The sequence below is a fragment of the Buteo buteo genome, chromosome Z, assembly GCF_964188355.1.
Source record: "Buteo buteo chromosome Z, bButBut1.hap1.1, whole genome shotgun sequence".
NCBI classification, from domain to species: Eukaryota; Metazoa; Chordata; class Aves; order Accipitriformes; family Accipitridae; genus Buteo; species Buteo buteo.
Window position 1 is genome coordinate 9692491 of NC_134204.1, and position 12583 is coordinate 9705073.

General features: G+C 49.2%; 1 protein-coding gene across 1 annotated transcript; it reads right to left on the reverse strand.

Annotated features, from left to right (window-relative positions):
* Positions 1-368: 368 nt before the first annotated feature.
* On the reverse strand, positions 369-9821 carry LOC142026792 (aquaporin-7-like). Its single transcript, XM_075020134.1, has 6 exons — positions 9732-9821; positions 6415-6541; positions 4047-4184; positions 3194-3312; positions 1701-1918; positions 369-821 (listed from the first exon to the last, which is right to left on the reverse strand). The coding sequence occupies exons 1-6, from the start codon at positions 9819-9821 to the stop codon at positions 662-664; spliced, it is 852 nt and encodes a 283-aa protein (XP_074876235.1). The 3' UTR covers positions 369-661.
* Positions 9822-12583: the final 2762 nt, after the last annotated feature.

Sequence of the window (12583 nt, forward strand, 5' to 3'; positions counted from 1 at the left end):
GTTTAGTTTACTAATTTTAGTGTTCAACTCAAAAAGCAAAAAACAAAACCAAGCATGAGGGAAAAAAAAATATTATCAGGTTCAGGTTTCTATTTCAGACTGTCCTTGCTCTTCTCTTCTCTATGCTATGCCACACTAGGTGTTTGTCAGGGTGGCAGTTTAGCAAATGGAAGCAAGCCTCAGTCCTTGATCCATCAGTGTAGTATCTACCTCTTCGCAAAGAATATTCCAGATCAAAATTTCTTTAATTAAGTTAATTAAGTTGTTTCTGCCACTGTTGGATCCTGTATCCTGATTTCTATGAACATACAGGTATCTGGAGTCTTGCAGCTCTGCTTTGCTTTTCTCCAGAATGTGATGGTTTGGTGGGTGGGGTTTTTTTGTAGATTTTTACACAGGGAGATTGAATAATTTCTTTCAGTCACAGAAAGGTCTAGCCCTACTGGGGTCTGCCCAGTGTCTCACAGACCCAGTTTGTCTGGATAAGCAGAGTAGGTTTATTGAAGACTAGTGCCTCATTTCTCCACCTGCAGGGTGGAGAAACGGTGTGCTCCGGCAGCACCATTGCACTTGCCCTTTTCCACTTGGTTACCCTTTGGTTGTCAGTCCATACGTTCACATAGGCTTTGCTGTCAGGCCCTTTCCCCAGAGCATGCGGCCATCACAGCGTAGAAGTCTCCATCACTGGCTGTCCTTTCTCATTTCCACTTTCTGGGACAGGCTGGTTGTGAAAATCGATGAAGAGTTTGTGGATTAAAACACCAGCAAGACTTCCCAGAATTGGAGCTGTGAGTGGGACCCACCACCAGTGATGTCCAGCCCTAAAATGAAACACAGAAGAGGCAGCTGGTGAGCCAGACAAACCGCTGCCCTGCCACCAGCGTGGCACAGGGTGAGGTGAGCTGAGTCTGCTGGGGCAGGAGTGAGCTGTGCGAGCAGAGGTGTCTAGTCCCACTTCATGTACTGGGCCCTACAACCAGCTTAGGCAAATTCTCAATCCACCAGCATAATTGCTGGAGGGAGGGTCATTTTCCCCATCAGCCTGGGAAAGTGGCTCTGCACTGTCTGCAGGTTTCTTGTTCTCCTACAGAAATAGTCTGTGTGATCCTGATGAGTATGACTGTTAGACACGGACACACCTTTTCCCTCCCCGTTTCCAATAACATCTGCACCTTTTATACCAAGCTCTCAAAGACATTTTCTGGCAATTTAATGAAAATGGGCAGCTGGGACAGGAGACACTGCTAATGCCCTCACTGTGGGAAAAGCCATAGTACAGCACCATCTCACTAGATAGGGGAAGGCAGGGTTTCATCTCCAGATTCAGACATCTAAATTTAGGAGAGCTATTCAGCAATCCAGCTGTAAGTACCTGCTTTCAGGCAAGCTGAATCTCTCTCTGGCTCTCCAGTCCCTGCAATAATGAGCTAGATCTCCAGCTAACAGCCTATTTGGTGCCCAGATTGAGGTATCTGAAGGTCAAGATTAATCCAATCCTGGAGAATTAGTGTACCCCGAATTTTGTGTGCATAAAGCATGGGGCTTCTCTCTGCACAACTCTTGCTCTCTGAGAATGGAGAACACACTCTGCTTCGATACCATCACTTAGTCCAAAGAAAAAGGCCTCATGACCATTTTATCTTGGGCTTATCTCCTCTCCTTGCAAGCTGAGCAGTGTAAAAGCAAAATGGGTCACTCACGTGAAGACATCCATTCCCCAGCCAGCAATTGCCGTGAAGATCCTGGGGGGCAAGTCCCGAGAGGGGTTTATGGCATAGCCTGTGTTCATCCCCATTCCCAGGCCAATGCCCAGGACGAGAATACCCGTGAGTAGGGCCTGCGTGCCTTTCAGGGCTCCGTTGTTTTTCTCATCGTGGATGATCAGAATGCCCAAGAGCAGCATCACCGTCGCCATAAACTGCAGGAGCAGGAAAGGGACAACAGGTCGGGACAGAGAATGGGGAAGGTAGAAGGATCCTGCTCAGCAGAGAGGAAGAGACTTCCCAGAATGGAAGAGCAGGTGGGAATCATGGCCTGATCAAGTCAGGGAGGACGCCAATGTTATCCCCTCCTCATAGGTGGACTGCAGAAAATTCTTGACTCATTTCCCAGCAAAAACATCTCCACCTCATCACCAAAAATGCTCTAGGATGGACATGAACTTCTCAGCACTGTCCTTTCCCTCCACCTTTTACGTTAGGGCCACATTTTAAGTACATTTCATCTAACAGAGGCAGAGCTGTAACAAACTGCTCACGAGACAAATCTGATAATCCCTAGAGGGAGTGATGTTTTATATAGCCTGTTGCATTAGCCCTTTCAGGAATAAAAAGAGATACCAGATTCTCATCTGGGAAACTGAATCTCCTGTCTGTGACAGTATGTAGCTGGCATTTGTAGATCTGCAGTGCCCAAGACATCAGAACTGTGGTTTGAATAGGGGTGATGACTTCTGTCTCTTTCTGCCTCAGAAAATGCAGCTGGAGAGCCTTGGACAGCTCACAGAGATGCCAGCAAAAGCAGAAACTCTGCAGTGCTTGGCAACACACTGTCACTGTCATTTGCTTTCTTGTGCAGCAAGGACACTGAAGGCTGAGTGATCAGGTCCACACCTGTAGGATCCCCAGCTCTCACTGTCCTCCTCATCATGCCTAGGCAAGAGTTTTGCCAGCTCAGAGACAAAAGCACAGGCTTCCTCAGATTTGAATTGGAAGTGAATCTTCCTTCTCCAGTGTCCCAGTGCTTCACGTCCCCTGAAGCATCCCCTTCCTATTTCTGGGCACCTGAACATCATTTTGTATGCTGGGAATGAACTGTACACAGTCTAAATTGGACTGTTCAAATGCTAGAGTTCAATCCAGACAGGCTGTGTTCATGGACAGTCCCAGGCCCTCTGCGCCCATGAGGGGCAGCCAGCAGAGCTGCGCGGGAATGTGGAGCAGGTGTAGGATCCAAAAAGGGGAAGAACAGTTCAGGGAACTGCCCAGAGCCCAAAGGACATAGTTCCTGATATAGGTCAGCTTCTCACCTCCCATTGCCTGGGCTGCCTGCAGAGAAGGTGTTTGGAGGGTGCTCAGACCAAGCTGCAAAGCAGCCTGCAGGCTTTATCTTTTAGGCTTGCTCCACCACCAAGGTGGATCCTGCTTGTCAGGCACCTGCCTTCTCCTAGCACACCACAGCAGTCCCCACTGACCTCTGTGAAGAAGCCCCCCAGCAAGGATACATAGGGAGCGGGATAAGTAGAGAAGATCGACGCCGTGGCAGTTGGTCCCGTCACTGTAAAGTTCCCCTTGGTGTAGTCATACAGAGCATCTAGGAGAAATGGTAATTATGGGAGTTAGCACAGAGTTCATCCTACATGGCAGGTACGCAAGTCCACCCAGGGTAGCCAGCATGGACACCAAGGGGAAGAGAGGCAATGGGAGATATGATGGAGGTGACACACCCCTCGCAGGGCACGATCTCACCCATATCTGTTACCCGCAGACTTTGGTCTGCAGTTGCTTCCTTATCCCTACCAGCTCCCTGTCCCTGCTCCAGGAGCCTGGGACAGGCTGGCTGCACTGGAGCCCTCCATCCCTCTGCCCCTCAGAGGCTGAGACATGCTGGAGCCAATGGGTGGTGGGTCCTTTGCTCAGAACTCAAAACCACAGGTGACTGCTGTCCTGTTTTCCACACAGCAGAGTCCCCCAGAGCTCCAGCTGTACCTAACACATGGTAGTCCATCTGACTCAAGCCCTTGCAGACCCTGGAAACCAAATGCTAACAAAATGTAGCTACTGGCCTTGAGTTGAGGACAGGTTTTGGCAGTGGGAATGCCCTGAGCAAAAGGACCTGTGCTCTCCAGGAACTGCAGATCCTTCCCAGAAACATCTGGGCCCTGCTCTGGCCTTAAGCTATGAAGGTCTGTCCCACAAGCCAGGAGCTCATCCTCCTCACCCAGACATCATGCCGGCTACCGTAAAAGGAAATATTTTTGACAATCTGTGAGTTAAGGCTGAAACTGGTGCCCACAGCAACCCACGTGATAAAAGACACAACCATACCATAGTAGAGGCCAAAGACGGTGGCTGCTGCCGTGAAGGAGCCCAGGAACTGGCCGATCAGATAAGCTGGGAGCTTTCTCCAGGGCAGGTTTCCTAAAAGGCAGTGCGTGAGGGTGATGGCAGCATTCAGGTGAGCTCCTGCAAAACCACAGCAAACGAGAGTGGCCTCAGCCCTGGTGCAGCTGGTTTGAGCCCCCACGGTAACCATCCAGACCTTGGTCCACAGCACCAAGACTCTCTGAGGGCAGGGTCTCCCTCCTGCACAGACTCAAAAATGACCTGTTTTCCCTGGGCAGGCGAATAATGCAGGGCAGAGAGCTCCTAGCTTTAGTCTTCTAAAAACTCTGTAGACCACAGGTTGCCTCCAGAATGGGTCATCCCACCTGTGTGAGAAACCTTTCTGGGCATGGCATGGGTTTCTCTCTATTCAGCTTTAAAGGGAGCCCAGAACTTAGACTCATCAGCCACCTTTTATATGGCTACAAGCAGAGGAGGTAAATCTTATCCCAAACAATCGAAAGGCCTTCTGAAAACATCTGATAAACAAGGAGGGCCTCATCCTGGCAGAGATGAGCACCCCAGCTGATGGGAGCTGCGGGCCCTTTTCCCATCTGGCAGTCAAGGCACAAGATGCTGGGGAAGCCAACTGCAAAATCAACCCCTAATGTCCTATATCATCATGTCTGCAAAGCAAATCTCCGCAGGGCTGTCAGCAGAGACTCAGATTATTAGCTCTGAGATGTCACTGCATTGAGAAGGTCAATCATGCCCAGGCCACAGCTGCTCCCACCAGTGTGGAGCAGACTCTGTCCTTCCCTTGCACAGTTTGTAATCTTGGACTGCATTTCCTTACATCACTTAGTATGTGGATTTCAGGCAGCGCAAGACCAGTTTTCCCTGTTTTGAGGGGACACTTTTTATGGAGGAGGTTGGTATCACAATGGCGCTTTTGGAGAAGGACTAAGTGGAACCAGGTTTGGTGCCCTTGGTGCAAACCACATTTGTTCATCAGGACTCATCTCCCCACGAGTCCAAAGGAAATATTTGCTCTTCCAGCCTAGTAGGTGTAAACTTTGGGGTTCAATAAATGTTCCAACCCTAGTGGCTATCTCCTACTCCAGACTCAGGAAGGGGTAAGATGCAGACACACATCATCTCATCAAAGTGCAGGACAGAATGAAGTGAAAGTGCATGTACTGCCTGCTACAGTCCCACAACCATGACTGAAATAGGAGGAAATCCCTTTTTGTTTGATCCTCTGATCTTCTGCATACAACCAGCCATTTCAGAGATCACAAGAAGCATCTTGTGACACAAATGAAGCCAAATTACAATGCCAGGAAGCTGTGAAGCTGGCTCTGGAACCAGACTGTTGCTGGCTGAGCTGAGAGCCCTTCTCCCACCTCCCAGCCCTCAGCAGATCAGCTCCATCTCAAACAGTCACCTGGGACTGCAGGGACCTAGTTTCCTCATCCCACTTTCCCCAGGATGTCTCCACCAGCTCCACAAGGACAGGGACACCAACAGCTGACTGCGTACACAGAAAAATTTTTCTTTCCAAGCCTGCCCCAGCCTTGGACATCTCTCTGCTCCAACAGTTCAAGAGCAAGGACTTGCTTTAATTTTCTGCTCACTAGAGCCCTTAATCTCTTCTCTTGGTGCAAATGAATGCAGAAATTGCACAAGGCAAAGGTAATGCTCTGTCATGTGAGAGATACCAGCCCATGGCCCTGAAACACCACCTCCTGAGTTCACGTGGGGTGTGTGCGCATGGGTGTGGATGATAAGGAGAAAATTTGCATACCATTCCTTGTTGCAACATCAGCAGTAAGCTCTCCTTTGCAATAAATTATTTACTTTCCCGTGGGTCATATCAGCAGCAAGTTTTCAGAGCTCTTTTTCTCCTTGGGCCATGATGGCATTTAATGTAGGCACTGCTGAAACCTGGCTCCGCTGACCACAACAGGAGGGGATGGCCGAACCTCCACTGCTCTGGTCCTGCTTGCCCCTGTCTCAGCTCAGGACACACTTTTGGGGTCAGCATGCTGTAGGTATGTTGTGCCTGTCTGGTCCCCTGCTTCTTCTGACCACCTCATGCCATCATGACTCCTTGGCTTGGCCTCAGACCTGCCTCCTCCCTGCAGATTTGGCTGTGATCACTGGGTCACAAGGCTGACCCTGGTTACGGTCACTAGACCTCCTCTGGTCCTCTTGCTGGGGGACACTAGGACTGCCTTTTTTTCTGGTGAGGTCACTGCTCTGCCTTGCCATGCCATCACCCACCCCTCTGCAGCCCACTGCTGTTGCCCCCGATGCATGTGGCCTTTATGGGACATAGAGATGTCCCATGCTTGAGTGTCCTGCTCACCAGAGATTCCTCCGGCCGCATGGATGCCCAAGGTAACACCAATGCCAAATCCCAAATTGATGCTCAGATGCTGCCCAAAGTCTCCTCTTCCTAATACCACTTGTGCCACAGAAGACAAGCCGAAGACCTAGTGCATAAAAAAAGGAGAGAAAGGAGTATTAAAAGCAGTGTTATTGCTGTGGTGGACTGAGCTTCTCTGCTACTTTTTCTGCAATACTAACAAACTCCCAAAGACGGGAAGACTCTAAGGTGCCCATGGTCAGGAGATGAATAAAGAATTACCCTGCCATGCAAAAATTGAAGCGGTACCTGGGCTGCTCCTCACTGGTGCCCATTACACCAAACCAGGTACTCTAGTCATGGTTGGGTATGGGGACACAAAACCTAAACACCCACACCAAGATCTGGGGCTCAAGAGGGATCTCTCACGCAGCCATGATAAGGGCGTCTGTGCCTGAAACCAGGGACATGAGCCAGGGGAGCATCACTGCAGACCACCCAGAGACGGCGCCCAAGGTGGATGGAAGGAGGGTGGGCAAATTCCTGCTGTCTTTCTTTTCCTGGTGTGCAATTTATTGACTAAAAGCATAGTTTGGGCAGCACACAACTATTTGCCAAACTCAACTCTAATTTTGGTAACTTATTCCAGTGAAAAACAAGGAAGGAAATTCTTGTTTGACTTTTCCATTCAACACATATACTTTCAGTTTGAAAACAGCCAAAGTTTCAATATTTTTTTAGTGACTAAAGGGGAACTGGGAAAGAAAATTAAAAAGAAAAGTAAACACTCTCCAGCAGGAAAAGACTTATTCGAGAAATTGCTCTGGCCTGAAAGTAAATTCTATTTCATTTTGTTAATGTGGTCAGAGGATGGAAGAATCAGTTCTTTGCACAGCTCTTACACTGAAATCTGGAGAAGGACAAAAGTTTTCTTGCTCACAAACTACTTAGGGCTTGGAGAGTGCATCCTGTTCCTTGGACTGCACTATGTTTATCCAGGGTGGCTTGTCCCTCCAAGACAAAAAAGTCAGTATGTTCTCCAGCATCTGAACTTCTGTTCTGGCATGTTCTGTTTTGACTGTGATCTTTTCTGGCTGCTCTGCCTGGATCCAAATTTTATCTCATGCGTCTGCTCTCCCTCTTGCCTTTCAGACATCACCAAAATCCCCTGTTCCCCAGAGACACTGTTCTTATCTCTCGCAAATATACAGACCACACTCTGTGCTCTGCACAGAGCTACAGCCTCCACGGTGTGAGCCTTTCTCAGCATGCCTCAGAAAAAAACCCCAAAAAGCAGTATTTGGGATGTCCCCCAGCATCTGCAAAGCCTTTACAGAAACTCTGCCTACTTATCTCTGGCTTTTCCAAAGCCACAGCCAAGAGAAGCCTAATGCATAAGGCACAGGTTTTGCAGGACCGTGCACAGGTGCAGAGAGAGGGGTGTGGGGCAGGAGACATGGCAGTTGCAGCTGAACACCAGTATCCCGAAAAAAACACAAGACAGGCCACAGAATCTATTTTTCAGCACAGAACCAAGCCTCTGGTCTCTTCCTCTATTATTACAGTCCCAAAATACCCTTTTTTTCCCCCCTACCTCCCTACTCCTTGTGCTGTTTAGTCCCGCTGCCTGGTTCCCTCCTTTATGAACATTGCCTGTTCATTAAAGCGAGAGGCTCTGGGCTGAGTGCTATCATCCAAATAACAGCCATCCAGGCATCCTGGAAGGGCATCCAGCACATTCCTGGCTGCACTGAGGGCTGTCGAAGAGTGGGACGCTGGATGCTACATTCAGATGCTGGATGCTGTTTGTTGCCAGCCCTTGATGGGGGGTCCATGTGCAGTGTCCCTCCTCCTACTCTATTCCCTTGCGAGGATCAGTGAGGGAAGAGCCAACATGAACCTCAGGCTACAAAATGTGCCTTGGACTGTCAGAGTGCAGGGGCAAGTCTCCTCCTCAGCCTGCTTCTCAGAGACAGCCCTGACAGGACACCCCTAAACTTTATCACCTGGGAACTTCCACCACCAAAAACCAAAGGGGTTGGAAAAGGAAAATAGTTTGCTAGGTTCCTGCTGAATCACAGATGTCTGTACTCTGACTTCCAATGCATGCAAAACTACCTGTGTAGTAGGAGTGAACTTCAAGGAGATGGATGTGCAGTAAGATGTGATAAAAAGCAAACATCCTTTGCGCATGCAGTTGTTGCCCCTTGAAAGCAAGCACCTTTATCTGTACAGAGACCTGTGTCAAAAAGTCTCCATGCTTACACAAACCTTATATTCCTCCTGTGCAAATCTCCAAGTACAAGTTATTTGGGTTATCCCCAGACCCTCCATGCCAGCCTCTGCCCAGACCAAAGTGTCTCAGACCAGGCTAAGCCCAGGTGTAGTAAGCTGGCACAGACAGCTACTGGACCTTTTCAGAAGGAGGATCTCATTTTGCTATGTTGGTCCAACACACGAAGCCTCTGGTCTTGGTGGGCACCTCACCTCCACCAGGGATCAATTCTGACTGCAAGGCTTTCCTCACCCTCTCTCCAAACATCTCCAAAGCAGCCCCAGACCTCAAAACCACTTCGCTTTTTCTGCGTGAAACAGGTCCCTCAGGCAAGGTGGGAGTTTCTGTATGATTTGGATAAGCACTCTTCATTTGCCAGCATAAGACAACCAAACGTGTAATTCTGGCATGCTTTACGCCCGGTAATTATGTTTCCTAATGATGGGTTGTGGCTCCAGAGAGTTTCACAGGTGTCCATTACCCTGGCAACCCCAAGAGGAAGATAGGTGAATACTGTTCTCATTTCACAGAGGAGTCAGGGTCTGCTCCCCAAACCTGTGCAGAACCCCCTAAGCACACCATCGCCTCTGGCACAGCAGGAAGAAAAGCCTCAGTTCACTGCATGGGATCTTTCGGGGGGGGGGGGGGGTGGCACAAGCATTGCATTGCCCCATCTGACCAGACACTGCTCTTTCGTTTCATTCCCAGACCCTTCCTCATTTTTCTCCTAGAAGAGAACTGAAACAGCAGCTCATCCCCACATGCTTCATCCTCTCCCAGCTGAATACTCCAGCTCCCCCAGATTGCTTTTTCTCCTCCAGAAGGAGAAAGAAGACCAGATGGTCTACCTGATGGGAAGCTGCTGCCCCACCAAAGCAGAGGGGTGAGAAGTAATAACCAGCTGCTGAGCAACTCCAAGGATGTGGTGGGAAATCACTGACCTTACAAATTGCTGCTGCAAATGCTTACCCTCTCACCCACCCTGCACACACACACGCACACACATGCACGGACACGCACATCTGGGCCATCGCCTTCTTACCATGAGGATGAACATCCCCAGTGCTTCTGCCAGCAGCTCCCTGATGGTGCCGCTACGAATCGTGAGCGCCTTCTGAATCTTCTCCAGCATTTTGCTCTCTGGCTCCAGCCTGCAGCCACGGGAGCTCCTGTTGTGACAGCACACTTCATTGCGCTGAGCTAAGTTACCCTTTGAAACCTGGCACCCTCCCTTCACCCCCAGACACCTTCATTCATTTGGTTAACGATGAACAAGCCAATAACTACCAGCTACTTTCAAAGTCTTCACACACACACTTGCCATCCTTTTAAAACTGTATGGTAAGAATGCAATATTTCTGCTACTGGGGCATTCCAAATGCTGTGCCTCTGCCTGGGAGCTTACCTCCAGAGCTGTGGAGCTGTAAATAGCCTTGGTGTGTTCCTAAAGCCTGTCTTTCATCATAACATTTTCCACAGGAACCGAACAGGAATTTTGGCTCTGCTCTGCATTGTAACCCACTGGCTGGTGATTTGGTGTCTTTTTTTTTTTTTTTTTAACAGGTGGGATTAGGACCATTTGCCTGTGCTTTGCAGAACTGTTTGGATGCCCAGCCTGTGGTGAGGATGCTTTGCCTGGAGCTGGTGTGCACCGCTGTCTGCAGCTGGCAAGAGCACAATGCCTTGAGCACTGCTTCAGGTTGGATATTTGTTCTTGCTGAATGCACCTGTGTCCACAGCTCCCATCACACTAGTGGAGAGCCTCTCTGCCACCCCCTGATCTGTCCTCTCCTGTGAGCAAGCAGAGACCACTCTCAGCAATGGTCCCCAGAGACCTTCAATCTCATCTGGCTACCAGAGTAGAGCCCTCACTGTCCTGATTCCTCCTCCATCTCCTGATTCCCTCTGCTTATCTTCCTGCTCACCAGGTGCTCTTACCTCTCCACTGTGAAAAGGTTTCAATACCTTTGCTTATTCACTGAAAAACTTAAATCCACTGAATGCTCAAGACCTTTTTCTGTGAGCCTTGCCTGGTTCTTTGCTGGTTTTCTTTGCCATCCTCTCAACCTGCTGCAGCTTCTCAGTGTGGCTCTGGAGGGGACACGGTGCACAGCTCTGAGGGGTTACCAGCAGCTGCTCTGACAGGGACACAGCACTCCATTCACACTGCCCTCAGTGTTACCTCCCTCTGCACTACTGCGTTGCAAAAGTTCATGAGCTTTTCTTTCACCCACAGGACGTTGAGCAGCTATATGGAAGAACCTGGGAAGCCACTTCTCTCTGCTCCACAGATGATTGTCTGTCTTGTGTCAGGGAAGGGTTTTATGGACTGGGGTAAACCCTCCTCCAGATTAGCTATTGACCTCAGTGAATGCCTGGCTAAATATGCAGTAATTTACTAGTCTATCTCTGATACTAAGAATCATCTAATTATGACAGATGATAATCACACTGCTGGCAAGGGTGTTCCTACAGCATATTTCTAGGTGGGAAGGTTTTTTGTCCTATGAGTCTGTGAGCCATGCTGTGGCACAGAAAAAGTGGCCAATAAATCTTTCCAGGTCACTTCAGTCACTGCCATACAGATGTTTATTGGTGGAACACACAAACACGGGCCCTGGAGCACCAGGTCAGGGTGGTGACAAGAGCCTCAAATTTCTTCTGCACATGGTAATTTCCAGCTGACATGTAAAGCTGAGGTCCTGGCATCAGCGTGTATGGGCAATCTCACAGCCTTTCCCAGATGGATAAGGTGTGAGTGGGTCAGTATTCTCCACATGTAGACCTACAACTTTGTTTTTCACTCCTAGATCTCAGGGAGCCTTCCAAATGGATTCCTCCCATGTGGGCAAACAGGAAAACTGCTGTGTCTCTGAAAGCCTTTGTCTCCTGCATTCAAGCACTAACTATAGGCATCTTCATATTCTAATTTGGGCCGAAAAATGGACAGGTACTTCTGGGAACACCAGGCTCCCATGGACTTGCAGACTTCTCAGGGCAAAGGGCAATCCCAGTTTGCAATATAAAACTTTGGTTTGGTGATAATATTGTCAGCATAATCCCTGATATTACCACCAAATTCCCTAAAACTCCAGCATGTTTCTGGGATGGCATCATGGATCACTGGATGTGCCTCTTGCCACTGCTTGTCCTTTCACACAGGTCATTCCACAAGATGGCACTAAGACATTAATTTCTCCCTTTAAAAGTGTTCAGAAGGGTTCCTCTGTTGGCTGCTGAAATCGTGAGAACCCTTTAGTTTTAGGGTTCCTCTGGGCATTTTTAGATGTTAAAGAAAAATGATCTACCAGTGTTCAAGGCGTGTAAAAACAACAAAAACACACCTGTCTATAGGTGCTGTACGGCAGAGCACGTCTGTTCTGACAGCACACAAACCCAAATCTGTGAGCCTGTGCCTGTCACCGTCTACTTTATAATCAGCGGAGAAAAACAGGCAGCTCCAAAGGGCAGTTCATCCACACCTGAAATAAGCATCTGAGGCCAGACCTGTGAGTCACGCTGGATGCTGGCAGTTTCCCTCCAGTGTCTGCACCAGAGATGTGGAGTGATCGGCTCCAGCACGCACACCCACGTGGAGGTATCTACTGCCAGGTGAGCTGGACTGCCCTTCCTCCCTGCATCCAGATGTGGTGATCTTGAGTGAGCATAAACAACCATGTGAGTCAGCCAAGGGCTGGAGCACAAAGATCTGCCAGTTGCCCAACATGAACTGTTCGTACTTGCATAGTTTCACTTACCTGCAGGGCTGACGAGGGTCTCTGGGGTCACCAAATACAGTCCCCTACTAACACAGGCAGCCACGCCACATCTTCCCTTTCATGACCTGGCCAGTCTCCATTTTAGGGGTAAGTGCTTTTTGCCTCAACTCCTCCT

Coding starts and splice junctions, on each gene's coding strand:
- LOC142026792 (XM_075020134.1), bottom strand. CDS start 9,821: ATGCTGGAGAAGATTCAGAAGGCGCTCACGATTCGTAGCGGCACCATC. Junction 1,919..3,193: donor TGGGGGGCTTCTTCACAGAG/GTCAGTGGGGAC, acceptor CTGCTCCTGCAG/TTTATGGCGACGGTGATGCT. Junction 822..1,700: donor TGGGGAATGGATGTCTTCAC/GTGAGTGACCCA, acceptor GTTTCATTTTAG/GGCTGGACATCACTGGTGGT.